Below are 25270 nucleotides of genomic sequence, written 5' to 3'. Positions count from 1 at the left end.
CTTAAAAAAGGCAAAACACCAAGAGACAAATTAATTTTATAAGAAAGAAACTTTTGAGGAAGCTGATGAGTTTTGACAGGATGACAAAGATGAGTAATGGGTCTGATACCACGATTAAAGTCTGCTGTTCCACTTAAATGAATCCCAACACCATTACGTTCCTATTAGCCTGTTGAAAGAACTTTTCCCAGTCATCCTTCACAACACAGCCAACAGGAGACTTGCAGTTCATGCAGAAAAGGGTCAATTAGGCTGACAGGGTGGCAGCTTTAACAACCACTGACATCAATCAGCGCACTGAAAATTAACACATTTTTGGATTAACTTGCACAATTTGTTCATTCATTGCTCATCTCATTTCCACATTTGCCAAAAATCTGTTTAAACCCGATTGTGTGGTAGGCCTACCTCTGCAACATGCTGCAAAGTCAAGAATGTAATAATGGGGATGATATATTCTGCAGAGTACCGACGAGCTCCGACACAGAATATTTTCACAATACTGCCAGTGAGACAATTTAAATGCTAATGTCCAAAAACCTCAGAGGGTCAACAAAATCAGCTTCACTAGCAGTATTATATTTTTTTGTGTGCCCCTTTTACCTGAAGCGTTGTGCCTGCTGTGCGAGGGGTCCTGGGTACCTTCGATTGGGTGACTGATAGAGCTGGGACAGCAGTGCCTGGCTGGTCTTTTGGCTCGGGTTGTTTGCAAACTTGACTGTAATGGGTTCGGTGGCACCAGGCGGCTTCTGACAGTTCAGACCCTTGATGGCCTCCTCAGCCTCAACTCGCCGGTCAAAACGAATGAAGCCAACTCCTCTGGAAACACCTGAGAGAGCCCAGTAACTCAAGATTAGTCATACTGAGCTTCACCTGACTGTCAAAACATGAACTAATGATCAGCCTTTTAAGTAGACTCATTTAATGCTGATGCGCCGTTTTATTCCCCTCCAATATGACTTTTACCATTTTATCCAGTAGTATAGTGAACTGCTTTCAAGGTCAATCACTATACTGTAAAGTCATTTCTTGCTCCAGTTTTAAAAGCATGACCTCACAGCATGCTTAACCACAAACATTTGCTTTTTTAAATTTGTATGTATTGACAGCAAAGTGTGTTCCACATCTGGAAATTCATTAAATAACACAACATACACACACAGGAGGACGACATACATCATCCGTGACATGTATTTATGGACATCTATGAAGTAAACTTTAGATATAACTAGGCTGGTAGCAGTTTACAGAGAAATTACAGCTGTTAAAGTGAAATTTTACTGTCTGTTATTAGCAGCTGAGCATTAGGAAAAAGCTACATTATGTTAGCGCAGATGTAGAAAACCTGATGATGCAGGTACTTTGTCTTTGACACACTCTAGAGACACAACCTAATTATTCATATTTAGTTATTCCTTTAACTCAGTGATTCCCAAAGTGTGGGTTGGGGCCCCCTGTTGGGTTGCAAATGTGCTGCAGGTGGGCTATAGTAATAAAATGCAGTTTGAAATCACTCAAGTATGTACAGTTATGTAAATACATAAATAAATTTAAATGAAAATGAATAAAAACTGGTAATGTAAGCTGGTTAGTTTGTGACAGTCTGACGTAAACTTATTGCACTTATACTGAAGTTTGTGTCACAGTGGCAGGTGAGTCACACATCAGCCTTAATCTTACATAGGGTTGATTAGCATTAGCAATTTATGGGCGACAGCACATTTAGTTTGTTTAATAACACTTTCTCCTGTACATTGATTAGAGAGGATTTAAGTTGAAGTATTTAATGGCTTTTAAGTGGGCTGCATCACTCTTGACTTGCTGCTTCGACTTATTTACCCTCGTAATGCCCTGTTGGGACACCAGTGCATGTCATTCCCCTCGGTCACATTTGTCACTGCTGCCTGCCAATGAGCGCAGTCTTTGCCAGTATTGGTCAATCAGGCCAGCCTCCCATGTCATTTGTGTAAGAAGTTTTTGCTGCACATTTTGCTACTTTTACATTTTTAGCTCATTAACACAGGTTGCAATCCTGCTTTGGTGTTTGAAAGACAGAGCTGGGTTATTAATACTAAGGTAAGACCAAGTGAATTCTCAAGGAACAAGTGGTTTTATGTTTGAAAACTATGAAAACAGCCATTCCCATAACACACGCCAGAAGGAATAAGCTTCAGCAGTGGGACAGAACCACTGGGAAATGTCCCAGTGAAAGATTCTGTTTATTAGTGTTTCATAAGGCTTCTGCTTGAAAGCTGAGGAATGGAGAATATAACCGCTCTAAATGCATTTCATTTCTTGCCATAAAACAGGCATCACATGTACACCTTGGGGATGGAAAGAGAAAAGGGAAAAAGCAAGAAGGTAAGTGCAGGCAGGAGGGAGAAATTATGAAGCATCGAGTCCTGCTACTTTATACTCAACTTTATATTCCATCTATGCATATTTATGAGCACGTCTTGTGGAAAATTGCATTTTTGGGAACCTCGTAGCAACACCTCTGATGCATTTCTCAGTCCTGGTTGTGTCATTTTGCTGGCAGTCAGGAGGGAAATGGGAGGATGGGCGTGGCAAAGTGAAGATGGAACAAAGACGAGAGAAAGCCATCATGCTGTACTCACCAGTCACCTGGTCCACCAGAATGCGTGAGGTAATAATGCGTCCGTACTGAGAGAAGAGCTGCTCCAGTTCCTTCTGAGTCATAGTTTTTGGCAGGCCACTGACGTATAAATTTGCATCTCTGATGGAGGCGGAGCTTGGACGCGCATAGGAAACCTACAAGTGGAAACAGTTGACGACCTCAGTATATTACAGCCAGTTTTAGCACAAGCAGGTTAAGCCATTCATCACCTTTGATTCTCATCTCCAAACTAACAAGAACAGATGCTGTAACCCATTCATAGCAGAGAGAATATAAACTAAGGCTACGTTCACACTGCAGGTCTTAAAGCTCAATTCCGATTTTTTTTTTTTTTTTTTTTTTTAAAAATCAAATCCGATTTTTTTGTCTGCTTGTTCACACTACAAATAAAATGCGACAGCAAACGCGCTCTAGTGTGAACGCTCAAAGCGGCCCGCATGCGGAAAAGTAGATGTCACACACAACGCGCTCTGTTTAGACCCAGAGCAAACAATATTGTTTGACTGATGGCCCTTAATATAAAGACTTCGGACTTTATGTTCCCCAATTTTTGCTTTAAGTTATTTTGTTATTTACATAATAATGTAAATAACCTAATAATGATCCTTATTGCAGTTTTAGAGAGAAGCGGTGCTTCAAAGGATAGTTGCAGATTTCTGTCAGAATCTGCAGATTATACAGTACAAATAAAATGTTCACGTTGTCTTCCCAACAGTTTCACTGACATCTACGCTGGATGGCCAGGAAGCGTTCGCAAGGTCTTCTCGGGCGCTTCTCCGGCGCTGATAATTGGCGTCTGTCTTGTGTCAGTGAAGTAAAAGACTGATTTAATGCGACATGACCGTTCAAACAGCAGTTGCTTTCTAAAACATCAGATGTGTATCGGATTCAGTGCCACATACGAAAGTGACTCAGATCGGATTTGAAAATATCGGATTTGTGCCGTTCACACTGTCATACCATGATCGGATATGGGTCGCACAGGGTCAAAAAAAAAAAAATAAATTAAAAAAAATCGGATTTGATGCGCTTTCGCCTGCAGTGTGAACGTAGCCTAACTCACATGTGAGTGAACTTGCAGGCCACATGCAAAACTGCATCACATGATAAACTAAATACACCGTCTTCTGTAGACTACATTACTGTGTATGGCATCTCCTAACATCATAGCCAGCAGACATCAAACCCGCCAGTGTTTGTAAAACCATCTGTATTCCAACTTTAACCATCACGTGATAACACAGTGAGACCACAAACCAGACATTCAATACAGACCGTCGGCTACCTTTCAAAGTGTCCCAAAATGAGCTCAACGTTTCCCATCCTTAACCCAAGAGACCCCAGTTATGCAGTTGAAAGGAAATCAGGGCTTTGCAAAAAAAAAGTGGTGTACACAAATTCCGGTGACTTAATGTGTTTGTAACAGATTAGTTAATATAAAGGATATAAGTGTTAGCAGTGGGGTTTTAGCAACATTAGGGTGGTGCATTGCCACTTTCTGCTGCCGTCTTCCTCAGTGCAAACCTAAAGACTAAAACATTTTATTATTTGGACACTGACAAACCAGCCTGTCCACAAAGTTTTAACCAGTCACATTTTGTCCCTCAACTCAAAATCCTGACAATTTAAACGTCAGGCCCGTCAAGACAGCTCATCTTTCAAAATAAAACAAAATTGTAAAAAACCCCTAAGTGTTAAAAATCGCTCTACACAGCAATGTGGTTGCCTCTTTACCTTCATCTGAACTACCCTAGAGGTTTTGTTGCCTCTGAATTCAGATTATATCTGAAAAATCTCCAGCAACAGGCTAGAATAAATATGGGGCGCAAACAAACATTCATCCAGAAACCCAGACAAGTAATAGCAAAGAGAGGTAGACTCAATAATCCTCTACCAGGTCATGTGGATCAATACATCATTACACCCCTCAGCAGTCAAATTCATTTTTCTCCATGCACCATCTCATTTTCGGTTATGTCGAGATTTGTCTGATAATCTGCAGGAACCAAAGCAGCCTAAATTTTCAGAGCTGATGTGATAAGTGTTGGAGGATGGTTTTGTGGAAGAGAATTGAGAGAATCAGACAAGGAAAGAACGGAGTGTGTGTGCCATCTTCCCCTCATTCGCAGATCCACACCTCCAGTTAGCGTCACACTCATCTCTATTCCTATGTCATGATTTTATGGGAATAAATAAAGGTCAAGTGACCACACCTCAAAATCTGCCGTGTACCACTGGTGAAGAGTAGACTGATAACAGTAAAAGCTAAAGCTCCCTGCCCAGCCTCCTCCATAGTCTAACCTTCACACTTTATTTAATGCTAATATTTGCAAAGTATATTCCTCCACTTCAGTGGGTTTAATTTGCACTTCTGACAGGGCAGCTAGAGAGTTTTGGATGTGTGATACATAAGGCAATGTTACCATGTTCTACTTTCAGGGGTATGAACTGAGACAGGCAGCGACATGAGAGAAAGATGGGCTCCGATTTGTGGAATTGAAGCGATATGGCTCACAACACTACATCTTCCACTGTCATGACATGCCACATCTGCACAATATTAAAGTGTTAAAAACAGAAATAATCACGCGTACATCTTACAAATTTGGTGCTATTCAAACATCAATTTTCTATTACAAAATGTGTTTTTGCCCACAGAAATTCTCTAATAGCTTTCTGCCTGATATGAGAAGGCTAGCTCCTCGTAAGGCCAGCACAAAAAAAGAAAAAAAAAAAAAGTATCACATCTAATAATCTGACTCCACTATCCACAAATCCTGCAGCACTATATGAAGCAAATGAGTTTTTCCACCAGCACATTGAGTGCTACATTGCCTGATGAATGCTAATGGCAGCCACCTCCCTGTAAAGGCATACAGCAGTGCTACAGCACATGCAACCATAGAAACAGTTCTGCTCTACTAGAGGCCCAAGCAAAGCCGCCTGTGCCCAGATTAACAATAGGCTCCCTTTACACCCCACACTGCTCCAGCCTCATTATGTCTCGACTCCAACCTACAGAGCCAGATATAACCGGTAGGACTTTATTTATTTTTTCAAACCTGTCAAAAAGGATAACATATGATGTCTTACCTTGATGGTTTTGGTCTGAAGTCTCAAGCCATTTAAGGTATTGATGGCCTTTTCTGCGTCCTTTGGGTCCACATAATTCACAAATCCATAGCCTAGGCTCTGCCCTGCAATCACAATATAAATAAAATTAATGTGACATGAAACTCAAGACAATAAATGTGTGCAAAAACAGGTCTTTTTGGAATCAGCAGAATTAGCATAAATGTGGTTTTACCCCCTCCCCAAACAATTTCATATCTGGCACAGCACAGAGGTCAAACCATTTCCTACAAATCTCAGGAAATTTACCACAGGTTGTAAACAAACTCAACACGCTCTTTGACAAACACGTTTTAAATTAAAAATGACAAGCAATTGCTCTGCTTTCACACCAACTCATCTACGACAGAGCGAAGTAGCCGAGGCTCAATGTCTTCCCCTCCCGCTGCAGTTTATCTCTAAAATGTACAATAGATTGACACCCACTCTCTATGTGCACAGAGGCAATTCAATTTCCTCCACCCACATCCTGGGTTTCTCTGCAATTTCACTGCCGGTCAAGTTCACCATCTCAAGCAGTTTCACCATATTAATGCAGCACATATATAAACAAGCTGAATAGTATAGGAAAGTTTTGGGAAATTAAAAATAATTTAAATCTCTGACAGTGAGGCTCATGACACCATTAACCTGCACTTTGATTAGTTATATTAAAGCAATGATTGCGGCAGAAGTTTTTCCTGCAGTAGCAGATTTCTTCTCTTCAATATAGACTTTTCTCCATCTCTCGGGTGCCCCTAATTAAATGCACGTAAAACTAGACTTCCTATTCTTTCAATGATATATTAATTCACTCCATGCTTCAAACTGCAAAAAATATATACATTTTTTCCTCCTGCCCCCCAAAAAGCTCTCATTGAGACATTCATGCCTACTGCTGCCATACTGTAACAGCCACTGTCACATCTGTGCACCACTGCACAGGTGACACGCAGAATTTAAAGTAATCTGTCAATTTAAATTTTAGATATTAAATTACTGTCCTCTTGCATGCAAGTATTTTGTAATGAGAATGGACACATTTATCTCAGCATCTATCCGGTGATGCTTTCTTGCACCAGTAAGTTGTCCTTGTTGATGCATCGCTACAGTGAATAGCTGAGAAAAGGCCATTCATATGAACCAATTCCTTACTACTCTGCACAGTTCAAAGACTGAAATCCCACTGCTGGTTAATTATAGGATTATTAATGTTATGGTATTAAGATATTCATTCATATAATCAAGCATAACGATTTAATAATAAATGCATTTTCAAGTGATCTTCGGGTTTCTGTGTTGCACCTAAACAGGCTGAACTGTAACTCAGAGCACACTAAATTTTGTTTACAATAATTAAACATCCAACTATGAAATATCTCAAGACTGCTTTTCTCCGCAGCTGAACTCCCTATATACACCCATACCGCTTTAATCCATCTCACTGCTTGATCACAGCAGAACAAGCAGTGACTCACAAAGTTCATAAACTTAATTTCACCTCCAGGTCAGGGAGCATTATCGCCAGGAGAAATATGCCAAGTCTTTGAAATGAGCTGGTGAAATGAAACATCTACTTGAGCCCTGAGGGCGAAATGCTTGCTGTACAATGTTCCCCTACAGACGCTCTATACCAGCATGCAAAGCTTTTGTGACACCTTCCTATGGAGTGTCTAACATCCATCGCATCCACTGTAAAGACAAGAGGCCCTTTAACAAACAACTTGTTGGCTTTCAGCTGTCATTAAAGGAGCAGCAGAGACATGCTGAGAAGCACTTTCAGAGAGCTGCACCCAGCTTCCAGTACAGACCGAGTGCTATCCATAGTGGGAGGAAAATGACACAGACTAAGCTGCTTTCTGCAGCAGCAGCCAAAGCGTGAACATTTAAAGCAAAGAGGAAGCATGCATCTCTCTCTGGTGATTACTCAACATCTGATGTAGCAGCAGCGCACAGATGTAGGCTGGCTTAAATCCATTGCCAAAGGGCCAAGGGAGAGACAAAAGCAACAGAGTCTGGAGGGGATATGGTTTTATGCAGAGCTGAAAACGAGAATCATTCCTGAGAAATAACCGAGGTTCTGAATAACATTAAGGGCATTTTATTAAGCACCAATTCAAGCTCCCTTAAAAGGATAAAAAGCACTACTTTAAAAGCTTATTTTCAAATCAAAAGTGCAGCTTCTATATTAAATTTAACTTGTGCATTGATAGAAACTAGAGCTCAACAGTGGGGATTAATGCCCTTTACAGAGCTTTAATTTGCTTAAGGCAGGGCTGTTTATGCAAATGCACACAGTTACCTATAATTTACCTTCCTTAAGCATGCTCTTTGACATGCATCTTCTGCCAGCTGGAGAGCCAAGAATTCACCGTCTCCAGCTGGCTGCATTTCTACTTCAACAAAAATAAATATAATTACAAAATAGCCACACTGATATTTTAGAGTTTGCAGCAACAGAATTCATCTAAGCACTGATTCACTAAAGAGCCTGCTGCAACTGTCAGTTTTATTCATGGCGACAATCACAACGGTCGCCTCAAAACACTTTGTAGGGTTTTTACCTTGAAACACAATGTCAAAGCGTGAGAATCCTAACAAGCATGCATTTCCCTATGAGCCAAAACCTGATGATGGTAGGGTGGAAAAGCTGGAATAAACCAGTTAAAGGGAGATTGGAAAGGAGAGGAGAGAACCACACAGCAGAGAGACGAGCACAACAAGCACTGGAGAAAGAAGACAAAGTAGTGTCATGTAAACGCAGAGTGAAGAGAGGCGGGTGAAGGAGAAACACTGAGTGCATCGTTAGAAATCCCCCAGCAGCCTGAACCTATAGCAGCTTAACTATGGATGCAATGGTTCAGGGTCAAATGAAACATCCTTAACTGAAAGTTTTATGAAAAAGGAAAGTTTGAAGGCCAATCTTAAAAGCAGAGAGAGCGTGTCTCCTGAATCCAAAATGGGAGCTGGTTCTATAGAAAGGCTCTGCCTCCCATTGTACTTGAGGAAAACTGTGGGGACCACAAGCGAGTCACCGTGCTTCCATCTCAGTAGAGTCCCACCATAGAAGAAGAAAAATAAATCCAAGATACACCTGTACGTGCTATGGTTAAATGCATGTAGTGTTTACTTCAGGATATATTTGTAAACATGTAAAAAGTACTGTCCCGGCACAGTACTGTGTTGAACTCCATCAGCAGCCTGAATCCATAAATACAACTCGAGCTGGTTTAAATCTCTGTAGTAAATGTTGTGAACAGTACTGAATATTACACTGAGGTCTAAGGAGGACAAAGACTAGAACACCATCAGACAATCATCCATCTGCGCCTCTTTGCACTCTGACTCGAAATCATTGGAAATCATTGCTCTGCAGATGATCACTCAGCTGTTTTACATGTTTAAAAATGACACAAGGCTGGAGATCAGGCTATAGTTAGCTGGATCAAGCAAGGGTTTTAATTGTTTAATTACAGCTACCTGAAAAGGCTGTGCTAATTAGTGTTTTAAAGGTAAATTGACCATATTTAAAAACCACAGCATTAACTAATGGCATGACTTCTTTGAACAGAGGCTAATAAATGTGTCAAAAGTTTGGAAGAGGCACTTTAGTCTGTTCAGAGAAATCAAGTTCTGTTATCTTTTATTGTCAAAAATCAAACTATATGCAAGGATTCAGTGTACTTAATGGACACAGAACATTATTTGTACAAAATATTTCCCTGCCCTTCAGGGACCACACACACACAAAAAAAAAAAAAAATGTAGTGGAAAAGACATAAAATCAACATTTAAGAGCGCAAATCATCAAGCTCAAAGCACCTGGATCAAGACGAATGTCTATTTACGTCTTTATTGAAGTGAAAATTACCCATACTAAAAGAAAAGACAAGGCAACATACAGATATATGTCCTGTCACCCAAAAAACTCGTCTACAGAACACTTCTATCGTTTCCTGAATCAAATCCTACATTTCAGCTGCGGCATGCATGAATCAGGACCTCGTAGTACTTCAATCGTTTTCACACAGGGGCAGGCTGATTTCAAACAACACGTTTCATTTAGTGCCTCGCTCGGAAATTAGTTTGAGTGTTGCGTTCACACTAGCTCGCCTAAATATGCAACCTATCAAACGTTGTTTATGTTCAATCACCCAAGTAGGCTGTGCTGTACACTGATTTTAAACAGGGATCACTTGTCAAGTCAACGCAACCCATTTCACACATTATTAAATACATTTCTTTTATGCATGGCTACACAAGGGCATTTATCCCATGCAAGATTGAAATTTTTCATCATCACTGCATGCAAATAGTTTAAATTTAATAAATAAATAATAAGACCCCTGCCCTCCCCCCCGTCTTCTACGCCCACAAACACCATCCTGGGTTTGTGGTCTACTCCTTGCTATGATTTGGTTACACCAATGAAATATAACCTCCCTGATTTACACATCTGTTGTGCCAGTCCAAACAATCCAGCACACTTTTATAAATATGGGCTCTACAAATACAGCTATAACAGAAATGCTTTTTAGAGAAAGCATAAGAGAATGCAGCTGGTGTAGTTGGAGGCAGCGAGAGACAATTTAGCTCGACACAGTCTGAGGATTTGACAGCATTTTTTAAAATGAAGCAGTAACTTTTGGGAACGGTAGCAACCCTGCAAAGACAGACCTGTGAATAATGATCAGGTATACACACAAGAACTGTGAAATATTAACAGGAATATTTCAAAGTGGGTGGGTGTACAGTTGACATGTTAATTTAATGAAGGTCAGAGTCACAGGATCTAAAGTCACTGCATCTCTGAGCCACCCCTCTCTCAGCCTCAAGCATTATTTCAAGGAAAAGCTCTGCTCGCTCTCTCCGCTGACTGTTGATTCAGAAGAAAATGCAAACAAAACAAATGCATTTTCATCTCAGGCAGAGAGAAACGCTGAAAGGTCTCCATAACCTTAACCACAAACAGCTAGTAGTGAGAATCCTGCAGCCTGGACCATTATCTAGCTGCTCATGTCACATAGACCCGTGTCACTGTGTCTCTGCCAGCTGCATCCCTCCCATTAAAAACCTGAAATCATTTGCAAATTGTCCACCTACCCAAATACTGTACACTGAACAGGATGTTCCCACAGGGAGTTTTCTGAAAATGCCATTTCCCTACTGGCTCTAGTAGAAACCAACACATCAAAGCAGTTACAGGAACACTTAAACTGTACTTCAGGCCTCGATGAATGACAGCGAGGTTGAAAATCTTTAATGACATTGTGCAATTTTTTAAAATGACACAACTGTCAGTGGAACGCAAAAATCAACCCTTTGAGCACCGGATTCAAAAATGAATGTTAATATTGCTCAAATGTTCCCTTTTTGCCGACTGTATAATCAAACAGTACGTATGCTCAATGATTTTCAGAATTGAAGTCTTTGTTGGTGTCAATTATTTTATGGCTTATTTAAAAAGGGAAAAAAAAAACTCACAACACAAAAGCCTATGGAACAAACAGGCCGCTCATTTGTTCAAAATCTATATTACCTGAAAAGTAAAATCTAAAGAGTCTAAATAGTCTTTTTTTAAATATAAAAAATCTAAGACAAAACTATTTGGAAAAAATGCACCAATGCAAAAAACAAAATAATGCACAGCATAGGTGGTTCTGCAGTCATTAACCAGCGTTAGCAATGCAAACAGTTGTTACCTGTGATTTTGTCTCGAACTAGTTTACAGGACTCAATTTCTCCGATGCTCCCAAACAAACTCTTCAGTTCCTCCTGGGTCATGTTCTGAGGCAGATAGTTGACTATCAAGTTAGTTTTACTGTCCTCTACGCTCCCTGACTCTACAGGTGAGGAGCAGTTGTTTGTGATAGTTGAAGGACCGTTGCTTGTGTTGTTGCAAGTGGGCCCATTGGATAGCTGTGTTTCCATGGCAGCAATTACCTGCTAAAGAGACAGAAAGAAAAAAAAAAAAAAAATCAAAACTAAATGCAAATAAAACAAAAAGCATAAAACCAGCAGTTAAAAAAAGGACGCTCTTCACACAGTAAACACTGTTTTAGTGGAATAACAACCACTGGTGAAATTTAAAGAAGAGCTCACAAAATTAAAGAAAAAACAGAGTTAATCATTTAATGCAGCACAGCATTACAGGTAATTAACCACAAAAAAAATTAAAAAAAAAACACTGCAAGCTGTCAATGTCAAGAGTTTATCACCACAGAAGAAACTGACATGATTAAAACCTGTACTCAATTTGACTTTAGCTTAGGTATGAGGACAGATGTTAGACTTTAGCAATATAACCCTAAAAATACTCAACTGGAAGTTGAGATTGGACCCCTCCAAATTTGTTTAATTACTCTGGTATTTGTTATTGCTGCTTTTATGAGAAAACATGACACCCTATGCAATAAGGCATATCTATTAATCTGCCATATACGCAACAACTGAGGTGAGAATATTAAAAATTATCTTTCCAGGATTTAAACTTCCTACCGCGGCAGTAACATTTCATTCACCAAAATTAGAAAATGCCAAGCCTACGGAAGCCCAAAACCTGCAGCCATCAGTATGCTAGCATTGGGGAACAGGCCGAAACGATGCGGTAATGAGTTAAGGCAACCAGCAGCACGTTAATGTATGAAGAGTCATCCTTAATTAACAGATTCACCAGAAAGCAGAGCGATGTAATCACACCACTATTGTTCTCACTTTAAATTATCGTCACAGAGACTACAACGCTATAATTTTAAAAGCAGTGATGCTATAAGTTAAATACAGAGTAGACAGTTTTAGACCATACCAATACAGTGAGACATTAAACATGGGAGCTTTTCATAGAAACTGCAAAAAGGTGCCTACATTTAATATGTACATTGATTTAAATTTAATGTTATAATACAAGAACTATCATTGGTATGGCCTGAGCACTGAGACAAAGAGGCCTTCTGGACAAATAATTTCCAAAAATAAAAATAAAAAGTGCCACAGACCCCAGTCCAAGGCTCAGGCGCCCACGAACCACTTCTAAGCAGAGAAGCCACATCGCACAGTCTGACTGCCATGTTAGTTTGGAGTTGCCGTCTGAAAATGTGGACACAAAAAGTACTTCATGTTAGATCAACAACAACAAAAGCAACAGTCAGAGATGATCACATGTCAGCGTTTTTGGGGGGGGGGGAAGGAGGCCATTTTTTTCCCCTTCCCCTTTTTTCGAACTGGCTGTCCATGCAGATTGGTGAAAACCAAGAAGAAGCAAAAGGCAATGTTTCACTTGGTCACAATTCATCTACAGTAAGGAGAGAAAAAGCAAAACCGAGAAGTGTAGAGTGTTCAGTCTACAGAGCAACCTGGCCACAACAGGGACAATAAGCATGAGGAATGGGAATTTGTATAATGGATGAGTGCGCTATTCAAAGATGCTCACCAAGACCGCGAAGCACAAGTTAATTTGTCTAAGACTGCTAAGCCAACACATTCCTGCATTTTTTTTTTTTTTTTTTAAAAACTCCAGGCGCACATAAGTAATAAAAGTGGAAACATCCAGGGTGAAATAATCTACATGTTTACTTTGTCTTAACATACCTGCTCTTAAAAAACAAAACCTAAGTAGTTCATCAAGGTGACATGCAGAGCCGAAATGCGTAGTAGTGCATTCAAAAGACTAACAGTGTGGCAAAGACAATCCAAGCCACAGAAGTTACATTTTAAAGTCCATCATGACACAGTATGCCAAATATCAGCAACACATGTGGCCAAGTGACCCATGTCTACATTCCCATATAAACACACACACAATTTAGACAAACAAAAGCGCTAATAATAATGCACATAATACAACAATCCAACTAAAAATTTATAGCAGTGTAAACCGACTTTAGTTTAATTCACATCATTAAAAATACCTCTGTTAGCATCAAATATCACACATTTACAGCGGTGCCACCTCTGATAACTTCTTTAAAGGCCATAAAGCTACACTAGGACATTTTTCCATGTTGTGTATAATATGATAAAGTATTGTGAAATTAAAGTTGGAGACGACAAGATTCTTTTGGCTGCAGGCTAATTTTCAAAAACATTAAGTCAAAGTAACAGACGACTGCATGCAGCTCCTCATTCGTCAATTTGTTTGTTGCATCAAATGAAAATCGGCCTGCAAGCATTCTCATGCCAATTGATTTTCTCCACTCATGCAACGAAAATAGTGCTGCGATTGTCACATGGACAGCTACAAACTAATCCAATTTCTTAGTGGTGAGCTTGTAAAGCCACACATCAATATGCCATTAGTGTTTCACTATACTTCCAAGCATAAACTTAGTCTACAATTTAATGACCAAACTTTGTGGTAAAGTTAAAAAAAAAATAAGATACCTAATATATTCTTATGTGTCATTTTATAATAAAGTACATATTATTCATGTAAACTGCAGCTTTTAAGTACTTTTGGCATTAATGTTTCTTTTTGTCTCAACACTGCCATGACACTGAGCTGAAGGGAATAGCTGTGTTACATGATCAGTGTTGAGGTAGAATAAGGTGATGATTCACCCTATAAAACTGCTTATGACTTATAATTACAGCTCCTTTAGTCCTTTCTGCTCTGGTTTTCTGATATGTAGATAGCCATCCACCGGTGTCACAAGAGTTTGGTATATGCACAGGGTGCCGATATGATGGAGGGGCAAGTTAAATATTAGTTTAAGAGTAGTTAGGAAGGGTTTATATCATCCACAGTGTACTTTTATTTGCACAAGAGATACCAATTTTAAGCTCACTCCAATCAATGTTTGTAACATTTTTAAATTTTCACAGAGCTAGAAGTATCAGGACTCCAATAGCTATTTTAACAGCATGTTAGCAGCTTTCTGAAGGCTTTTAAAAGCTTAAATCAATACAGATAAATTAAAAAGATGCCCCAGATCCAAACACTAAAAATAATTAGTAAACCATAAAATTTAAATAGCTTCATTAAAGACAGGCCTCCAATTAAACAAGTTCAAGTCAGACATTTGTTTAGCTACGTGATAACATGGGGTGACAGAACACCCATGCAACAATGCAACACCTGTCCAAATGATGTGCATTATGTTCACTGCCCTAAAAGAATCTGAAGGTCTGGTTATTACAGCGTCTTCGGATGTAGAAATGGTCTAAATATTATTAATTATCCTACCAGCTAATGAGCTAGGTTATAGTAAACAAACTTTTTTTAAACCTGTGTGAGTATGAACTAGTGCATCATTCAGCAGCAAACATGCACTAAACTACATGAAACTTAAGTGGTGGACAGATCAGTATTTTCCTACATTCAATTTTATTTTTTTCTAAATTGAAAGACTATTCAGACCATCATCTGAATCCAACTCAAACAGCAGTTCTGATTTGAGGGGACCCTAAAATCAGTCTCATGGATCAGCTATTAGATGTTCAGCATTTACAGCTTGTACATGAAGCCTCCTGACAGTAACTTTCCTCTAAGATCTTTGAGAATTAGATTCTTAAAAGGAGGTTAGTGTGTCCATAAAGTCTCTAGATTTATTACCAGAGGGAAGGTCTTACACGGGTCAAAAGAGGCAAAACAAGGGGAGAACAAAAAACAAAAGAAAAAAAATACATCAAATACGCAACACTGATTACGTACACAAATACACATGAACTGACAAATTGCAGCAACAGCCCGATGTCAGTCAGATCAAACAGCTGTAGAACTGCTCTGGACTCTCAATTAGAAAATAATTATGACCTCAGTCTATCCAAGTGTGAAAACCTGGAGGTGTACTGTGAATGTGTGATTAGTGCGACTGCTTGACTAAAAATGACAATGTTCATGGACAGTGTTATTTACGGGGGTTTTAAGTATATCGCTGGGTCTCTTCGTGTACAGAACACAGCTCTTCTATAGTGACAATATTCAGGGTTTTGCTAGTATACGAATCAACCTGACCTTAGAATATGTCAGCTACATGTTAATACGACTTAGGCAGTTGCTTTCCCTCCGTTGTTGGGCAATTATTTTGCTACAAGCTAACTGAAGCCAAAATGACAAGACTGTAAAATCTAGACAACAGTCAGCTGTGCTCGAGCAGTGAAGTCTCTGTGAGCACCTCCTCAGAACGGGGCATTATCAGCTGAATTTAAAATTATTCTGTGTCACGCACAATATGCTCATCCCATTGTTTCCAGATATTTGGCAGATCATAATCCATGTGTAAAATGGCGTGATGCACAGTTTACTCAGAGCAAATGAATACAATGCAGTCGCAGCCTCACTTGCAGTTTCATAACCACGCACAGTGACTGGCTTTTTCTGTCTTCAGGCCAGTGATAACTCTGTCATTCGATTTTGTCATTTATGCGTCAAATGTTTATATTTAACAGTAACATTTTGGGTGATTAACTTGATGGGTATCATTTTTTATTATAAGAAAGAAAAATATCAATTATATTCCACTAAACAAACGCAAAATTTCTTTTGGAGAGACTTGTGAGGATGATGATAAAGGTTTAATACCTTAAACTGGAAGTTAGACATTCAGTTAAACACTGCTTTTAGCTTGGGCAAGACATTTGTGCATTCATGTTGATTTTTACGTTGCATTGCACAAGTGCAAATAAATGAGTCATTTGATTTGCTGGCATGTCCCAAAACCAAGGTCGAAACCACTCGCTGCATAACCCAAGCAAAAATAGAAAACACAGCAAATTGCTTTTACCAACATGACCCATTACCACAGATGCATTTCACTTAGAAGGAAAACCTCAGCAGACCGTGACAGAAGATGAACCGAAGGCCGAGGAGACCGTCATTTATACAGTGTGATTTTGAAGTGCACAGTAGGCCATATGGTTTCCAACAAAGATGCACCCCATTGCAATTTTCTTTGCAGATTTGTGTTTTACAGTTTGATAATTACAGGGACCAGTTAATGATTTACTTTTATTTATTTTACCTCTACATATAAGGTGTTTTTATAAGTTAAAAAAACAGTCAAGGTGACAATAAGCCAAACATCATTAGCTTACTGGAGTGCAGTAAGTCTTAAAGAAAAAAAAAAAAAAAAAAAAAAATTATTCCCCAATGCTTAAAGGTACTCAGGCAAGCTTACAATACACTGGAGGAAACCCCAAACCATCACTATAGGCATCAGCCTTCACTTTATTTCATGAATAATAACTACTGCCAGAGACATCGCCGGTTAACTTCGCTTGCTCTTGTGGACACTGCATATTTCAGGCACAGCATGTGAAAAACCAAGTTAGAGTCCATGATGATTTTTTTTTTTTTTTTTTTTTTTTAAATCTCCACAAAGTTTCAAAACTAAGACTAACATGCAAAAAGCACATTCCAGTTATCCATCTCTGGATATTTTCCATTAATTTTTTTACCTTGAATGTTTTAATTATTGCGCTTCAGCAATGATGCAAATGTATAAACTCACTTCCAGCACATTCATAAATGATTAAACTTCTGAGGTTCACAAACTGTTAATTGATCACAGTGCAGACAGGGTTAAATATAGAAGTCACCAGGATGACTAAGGTGGTGAATTTCACTGGCTGACTGGGCAGATCCAACCCCTCCCAGAGGGTGAGACTGCACTGAGCAGAGGCACCGCCCCTCACAGAAGGGAGAGGGGTTTGCTGGATGATGCAAAAGAGTGTACTGTTCATTTACAGTTTAATCATCAAATATTATTCAATAAATTATTTTTTTTTTAAAGCTTTGAGATATATATTTGCAGTCAAAGTTAAAATTCAGTTTAAACAACAGTTCTAAGGACCCTAAATAATACAGAGAAACACTGAAGATTTTGTTGAAGACCACCAGTAATCGACTGCGTCATTGCTTAGCTGTTTTTCAGCCAGGATTCTCGGCCTGTGTTGTTTGCTGTGCTGACTTTTCTGATGAGCTCTACTAGTTTTGTTCTAATAAACTCTTAATCATAAATGGAATGCAGCATGTCCTATTTTAACACTTTGTGCATCACTCTGTAATTATACCTCCAAAATGCTAGTTGGCAGAGTTACTGAAACTACTATTGTGACTGAAACAGAGGGGATGATGTGGGAGGTAAATTTAATGAATGCTGTACAACAGTTATTTTACTAAAAGAGAAGCTGCTGAACCAAATGTGCCCATAAATGGTGGCAGAGATGGAAAAACCAGGAACCTCCAGATGGTTACAGTGGCCCATTAGAGGTTTTTGCATTAGCGTTATGAAGGAGTCCACAATAATAATAACAATAATAATGATGATAATAATAGCCTACTACAAATTATATTTTGTAGTGTTTCACAAAATCAGCTGCTACTTGTTAACATCAAGGCGTGCACATTATTCTGCAGCATGAGCTGATATGACTAGAGCATACGTTTAAAGCTTATAAGGTTACTACAGCTTCACTATGCTGTTCCTCCGATGGAGTTAGGAGCATCACAACATCAATTTAAACTGAGACTTTAGAGTACTATTCATACTGCGGCTCATTTTTAATATGGGCGTATTTATTTAAAAAACAAACAAACAAACAACAAAAAAAAAAACCCCACAATGGTCATTGACAGACATCCATTAGCAAACAGTATTATACGTGTAATGTATTTTAATAAATTCTTATTTATTCATGAGGGATTTAAATCATCATTCATTTAATGAAGCAAAAAGAATTTTGCATCATGATGTTATTGTCCAAGTTTTACTTTTACTCACATACCTGATTTGCAATAATTATACATTCACTCAAATAGGAAGTCTGATTAGCCAGGGAGCTAAACTATTTTTGCATCATTACAATCTCTTTTAACCTGTTATTGTGTTACTAAAGATATGTAAAACATTGATACACAAAATAGTGACAGCATTAGCATTGTGTGCAGTACTGTGGGGACTTGGCAGGTTTCAGAGCCAAACACTGCAGGTAGTCAAACTGCAGGCCAGGGTATACAGCGCTACCTATTGCTTACCTGCTCTTCATTAGTGTTCATCTAAAATAATATTTTTCCACTTGTCTACTGTAGAACAACAGCAGCTTAAAAACCAATGACTAAACGGTTCTGGACTTAACCCCCCCGCTGCTCCCGTTATTGTCAAAAGTGAAACCAGTTGGGAACTGCAAAACTTTTTAGCCGTTTTGTTAACGTGACAAAAAGGCACACAAGCATCCTTGTGCCCTTTGATTTAATTTACCAAAAATTGCATTTGTAATTTAGTTAGCTGCTCTACAAACTGGCTCCCCACACGCACAGTAAAAGAAAAACAGGCCCACAGGGGAACATACTGTTGTTAAAGAAATTGACTTACTTCAATCTCATTTTATGTTTCACCTTTTATTCTAAGTACAATGCACAAACACTGGCTACTGTCCCACTTGAGATACTGCCACAAGGCAGAAATATTTCATTAGATAAACACTTGGAACACGAAGCCTGGCAAGATGCTGCTCCCCAAAAATTTCAGTCAAGGCTTTCACTGTGTGCAGCCAGCCAGCAGCTTCCTCAGAGCAGAGCATCATGTTCCCCTAGAGGCTTTGCCTCACAATTTTCGTCAGAAACCAGGCCCAGATAAAAACCACAAGGTTCTTTTTTTGTTTTCCCATCATTGCTAAGCTAAACCCATCCACCTCCACAATTTTACCCCACTGAGCAGGCTGCCTTTTAGGACTCATTAAAGTGTAGCGTGTTTAGTTACTGGGACTTTCAGATCCCACAGCCTTCTCGCAAGGGAAGAAAAGGCTCTGTGCGCACAGCGCTGCTATGAGAAAAATACAGATTTCCAATTCAAATACAGGGAGCACTTTTTTACTAGCGTCACTATGGCACAATGTAAAAAGTAGGATAATGCTGGCAAGACTTGCTTTGTTGACCGCCATTAACTTTCGGACAAAAGTCACATTTACTGACTGATCGCGTTTAAAGTGGCTAAACAGAAGAGCTAAAACAGTTTAAAGCTGTTAATTTCATGAAAAGTAATTTTGCTTCATTTTCCCTGACAATGATGAATGAAATAAACTCAAACATCAGTGTCATCCATGGGCCAAACTGTTGTAAGCATCAGTATCAACCCAGAATTTAGCAGTCATTCGATCCCTTGTAGAAAGTACAGGGGCTTTCAAAATGTTGTCACAAAGATGCAAGGAGTTACCTGAGGTACTAAACTTTTGTTTCTAAGCCATTTGTCATTCTTTAACCTCTGAAGCTGGTGGTGCTGGCTCTGTTTTAGCAGCTCACTGATTGTGCTAATTAATTACACAGAAAAGTGACTGAGTGGGTGTTCAGCAGCAAGATTTCACAGCTGATCAAATTCCACTGAGATACAGCTGAAAAATCAACTGCTATTGAATCAATCTCAGCATTTCCCCTCTTTACTGCTGCTTTAAAGGGCAGAGGGGCAGCTCATCCTCACAATCCCCACCCACCTCACCCCAATGGGTATAACAGAAGTTATACCTGCATCCATCCTACAAGGATGAACCAAACACAGATCTTAAAACCAATTGACACCTACGGATAATTTAAAATCGCTAAATAATCTAACCCCAGTAACTGTGTGTCTTTGGACTGTGGGAGGAAGGCAAGGTACGCCATGCTAGCGCTGCGTCAAACTGTCGAGGATGTACCTCGCCTTTTGTGCTATGGCAGCTGAGATGGGCTGCGGCCCTCCCACAGCCTTAAATTGAGTAAGCCCAAGAGGATGGACAGATGTAAATTTATGAAGAAAAGCCTTTGTACACTCCTAGGATCCAATATTAGGATTTTCTGTCAGGTTTCCATTTTACATCACAGCAAATTTTTCGGGGGGTGAAGTTCAGACAATTAGCAAGGTGCTGTTAGCAACATTCTTGAAATATGTGTGAAGCTTTTATACCTCAATTTTCCACATTTTTATTCAACAGATTGTTCCTTACAAGAAGACCATTTTGATATTTTTGGTAGGATTTTTCTTGACAGACTACTGAAGAACACCACAACTTTCAGCTCTAAATTTAAATTAATCACACATGCAAGTCATAACGGAAACTTTAAGATATCCAGGCTTTTGAGAGGACCTACACTTTACATGGCCACTACTGAACATACTACATTTTGTTCACTGCATAAACAAAAATCTAAACATTTACTAGTGTTTTTTTTTTCTTTAATTAAACCTCCCCTTCCTAAAATTAGCAAAATTTTAAATCTCAGTCATTAAATACTACATCAAATACAATAAGACTGCTATGAGAAAACATTCATCGGGGAAAAATGAGCTGAATAAACCCCCGTGATTTTGACAAGAGGCAGTTTAGTACAGATCTGACTGACCATAGAATTTCTTCAACTTGAACATGAAGCCAACATTGAGATCGGCATGTACTGATGTGACACTGAGCACTTAAAATGAGGAGGCACGAATCTCTGCTACCAACTCCACGGAGGATTAAATTGACCAAGTATGCGTGACAAGCTGCAGAGTAAAGAACTCCAGAGTGCACACACTGACATGCACAACCTGTCCTTGAAAACTAAAAGCCCACAAGTAACGGTTCAAAATATCCCAGCTGAAAACAGATGAGACCAGTCTACCCACACACCAGGAGTACAAAGGATAAGGCTACAAAAGAAAATGCTGGAGAAAAGGAAAAGGTTACAGTCTACTTGTACCTGGATGAGAAAATTTAGATGTTTTATTCAACTATTTTTATTTATTGGTTAGGTATTTGATGAACTGTAAAAAAAAAAAAATCAAGTGATTTCTTTTCTTATGTGGGAATACTGTATGCTGCATCTCAGCTTGGGTGTTTGACATCCGTCTCACTCGCAGCAGCAATCCTCACGTCTCAGTTCACCTCACCAATGCCAACCTAGCAACTTTCTCCCTTATAATCAACAGCATACATCTATATTTAAAAAACAAAAAATAGAAGTCACTGCATGTTTTATTTAAGTCCCAGCTCTCCCTCCAGAGACACACCTCTGTGTGTTTTGGGGTAGGTGAAGCAGCTGTTTGCACATGTGCAGCATTATTCATGTGGTTTGTTACTCAGAGGCTGTATGGTCCTTGAGAAAAAGAATATAGCCAAAAAACATAACCTACCAAATGAAGCACATACATGCATTTTACTACTTGGACATATTGCCCCTGGTCTACTTATTTTCTTAAAATCCAATCAATTTTGCTGATAAATTAACAGTGTCACCTCACAGCCCAACATGATCACTCCTGCCTCTTGTCCTGCTCCGTAGTCCACATCTCAAAAAACTGCAGTGCTGCATTGTGTCTTTGCTGTGCGTGTTCTTACTGGCAAACCAGCTTTCAATGCAGTTTAACTTTAGGATAAGGAGGGGAAGCATCTTTATAGGTGAACTTTAATAACTTCTGTTATGATTGTCCTAAGGTTGAGAAAAGCATTTCCCCCATGCCAGCCAGAGCATGTCACAGTAATACTGAAATGTGATGCAACTGTGAGTTATAATTGGCAGTCTGCCTCCAAGATTACAAGTGCACAATTTCTCACCAACACTTTTGAAAAAGTCAATAATCCTGCAATCTCAGAAGAAAACGTTATTTGAAGGAAAAACAAAAACCCTGCAGAATTTGGCTGAAATAAAATTCAGTTGGGTTCATATTGCTCAAGAGACTGCAACACATGTTCATCAGTATTGACTTATTCAGAAATCCTAACCAGAGGCATTTTTATACTTCATGCTCTGTGCTGCTGGAGAGCTAGACTACAAATGTCAATGCTTATGATTCTTCGTATTTGCCGATGTGTTATTACTATCTTTAGGTATGAAGTTAGAAAAAAGCAAATGACAGCTGACGTGCAGCCATCTACAATAAAACATTTATACAAAAATGTACAGATTACTGTTTGACTCTTTTTTATTTAGTTTGAAAATTTTATAATTGTTGAACGAGTGGAATTAGTCTAAACTTCTGTAACAAAATTATACAGTACTACAATAGGACTGTATATGCTATTTTAAAGTGTGCAAGTCATTATTAAAAAAAAGCTGTTCCTGTGCTCCAAGAATAATCCACCATGATACTTGTAATTTAAAGAAAAACCACACACATACTAGTGAGACTGCAGAGATGCAAAAGTTGGTACCTAAAACCGCTAAGAATAAAAACAAAAAAAACAAAAAACAAAACTACTTTATTAGAAGAAAAAAAAAAAAAAAAAAAAAATCCTTCATGAATCCAGTTCACCCATATCCAAATCACACATCTAACACAAAACTAGGCACATTTCCACCACCAGAAACAGGCCTGCAGACAATACAGTTAAATTACATAAAGCACTCAACACACACAAAAACCCCACCTACTGTATGCAGGCCTGACAAAGCAGTAACAGGGTTCAAGGACAATGCATTGCTGATCTCCAGTAATGACCTGCACATACTGGGAAGGGCCACCCTGTGGCCAACACACAGTAAGTGCAAAAGCCACAGAGCCTTAGCCTGTCTCAGCAGCAAGGGGGATTGTGGTTGGGGGCGTTAGGCAACGAAGACAGGGAAGGGGGATGGGACGGACATTTAAGGAGGACAAAGGGGGCAAAATTGCTTTTCTCCTCAAAGCTACACGCTGTATACTAACCCAGTTCTGACAGCAGCACACATCGCCGTGCAGAGCACAGTGATATGTGGCCTTTGGAAGTTCACTCACTGTCCTGCATTTTAGTCACTCTGTCAGCAGCCTTTATTTAGAAAGGCAGACGTGGGGGCTCAATAATACATAAAGACAACCGCTCTTATCTCTTGTCCTCAGGAACACGGTGGCTGCTGAAGCTGTGGACGTTGCACGAACAGAGAGGAAGGGAAAAAATGCCTAAAAGCAGCAGCTATCTTTTACATACCTATGATTAGATCTGCCGTGACACTTCATCTGAATTAATATCCCCTGAGCGGTGTTCAACACTACTGATATCAGAAAAATTAAGTGCAATCACTGTGCAGCGAACAGTGTTCTTACAGCCAGTACAACTAAGAATAAAATAAAACTCAGCATGATTGGGGAAAAAGCATTTCTGTTAGAGAAATTATGAATTTTCCCCCCACAGCGTTTCATTATTTTGTAGTGCTGCATTTAATCGGATGCCCAGACAACTACTGTGATTTTTCATCTGTTAATCACATATAAGGTTTAAATATCACTAAGGACCTCCTTTTTTTAAAAAAAGAAAAAAAAAAAGAAAAGAAAAAAAAACCAAACTGAAAGCTTAGAGATGTCACCTTCCTTTTGACTATTCCCCATAGCCACAGATGTCCTGCATTTCTGCTAAATTACCCGGTCAGGCTCTTAGCTGCTGACTCCATGATATGTAATCTTTTCGTGACCTCACAGCTGAAGGTTACTCACCACGAACTGATGCCTGTAGCTTCGACAGATTCACTCAATCAATATTCAAGGCCACACAAAGTACAAAGTAGCGTGAAAACGCATTTGTTTAATGCCGTAATTCCAAGTCTTAACAGTTCAAGCTTACAAAGACAAAACTACCAGGCTCTTTACTTTGACCTGCGTAACAGTATCACCCAAAAACAATCCAAGGTTTACTGGCAATGAGATCGGGCAATAATTTAATCACTCTAAAAATACATAGGACTTTTTAAAGCTAGCAATGTGCCTGTGCAAAAATAAACTTTAGATATTTTCTCAATTGGGCAATGTTGCTGAAATCTCTATAAAGTACTAGATCAACAAAGGCTACAACTCAGTAGAGTAAAAGTATACAAGTCACTTACATACGAAAAAACCCCCCAAAAACGATGGGTGACGGGGGTTACATTTTTAGGCTGTGTGTGTTTATAGGTAAAGGCCACTGTTAAAACCAGCTGAACTTATATTCCTGTTAGTAAAGCAGTGAAGAGAAGCCATCTCACCGGGAACAAGTGAACGCAACCCAGTGATGTTAGGGTAATTTGGGACACCTGTGCCGGTGCTGAAACCCAGCTCATCCAATTAAAGACCGTGACTACAGATTATACTACGAAAGAAAGCGGTTAGAGGTGGAGCGTTTAATCCTGGTGAAACTTCCATTTTCGGCTAATTTTTCCTCAAGTTAACTGCAACGCTGTGGTTTAGCCGAGCGGGTTTAGCTAACACAACCTCTGCCAGTGATGGAGGAGCTTTAGAGCGTTTTTTATTTTATTTTTTTTGGTCACACAATTTTATTTTGTAGACCAAACTAATTAGGTTCCCCCACTAACTTAAGCTTTAAGGTTAGGTTACAAGAGGCAAAGTTTTCTCAGTCAAAACTACTTCTAATGGCGCTCAGCTAGCATGTCTGGCCTAGCTAACAACTTTGACCTCTTTTTACAGTTAGTATTTATTTGTTTTCAATCACGCTAACACTTTGACTTGTCTTACCTTGAGGCGTTGAATCGGCGTCGCGGGAATTTATTGAGGTACAACCTGCAGACATCAAACCTTTGGTCACAGTCTTTGTGCAGCAGAATAAGGGGCCGTAGCGGGAACCCAGCCACCCTAAATAAACTAATCAGACTTTTGGCCAATCAGCGCAGAC

At 39.2% G+C, this 25270-nt stretch overlaps 1 protein-coding gene across 4 annotated transcripts in view; it reads right to left on the bottom strand.

The window, feature by feature from the left end:
• elavl2 (ELAV like neuron-specific RNA binding protein 2) overlaps nt 1-25270 on the bottom strand; it is a 29950-nt gene extending 4680 nt beyond the window's left edge. The window contains exons 1-6 of one of the 4 annotated variants that reach the window (XM_031756346.2): nt 25114-25270; nt 12745-12835; nt 11452-11695; nt 5732-5835; nt 2619-2772; nt 604-829 (exon numbers count right to left, since the gene is read on the bottom strand). In XM_031756346.2, the coding sequence (XP_031612206.1) occupies nt 604-829; nt 2619-2772; nt 5732-5835; nt 11452-11695; nt 12745-12816 (800 nt within the window). In that variant the 5' untranslated portion in view covers nt 12817-12835; nt 25114-25270. The remainder of the gene's footprint in view (nt 1-603; nt 830-2618; nt 2773-5731; nt 5836-11451; nt 11696-12744; nt 12836-25113) is intronic. The other 3 variants (XM_039610424.1, XM_039610423.1, XM_039610425.1) reach the window with 3 other exon arrangements.

This window comes from Oreochromis aureus, linkage group 3, assembly GCF_013358895.1.
Source record: "Oreochromis aureus strain Israel breed Guangdong linkage group 3, ZZ_aureus, whole genome shotgun sequence".
In the NCBI taxonomy this organism is placed as follows: Eukaryota; Metazoa; Chordata; class Actinopteri; order Cichliformes; family Cichlidae; genus Oreochromis; species Oreochromis aureus.
Note: the sequence above shows the minus strand (reverse complement) of the source record. Positions and strands in the feature narration are given on the sequence as shown.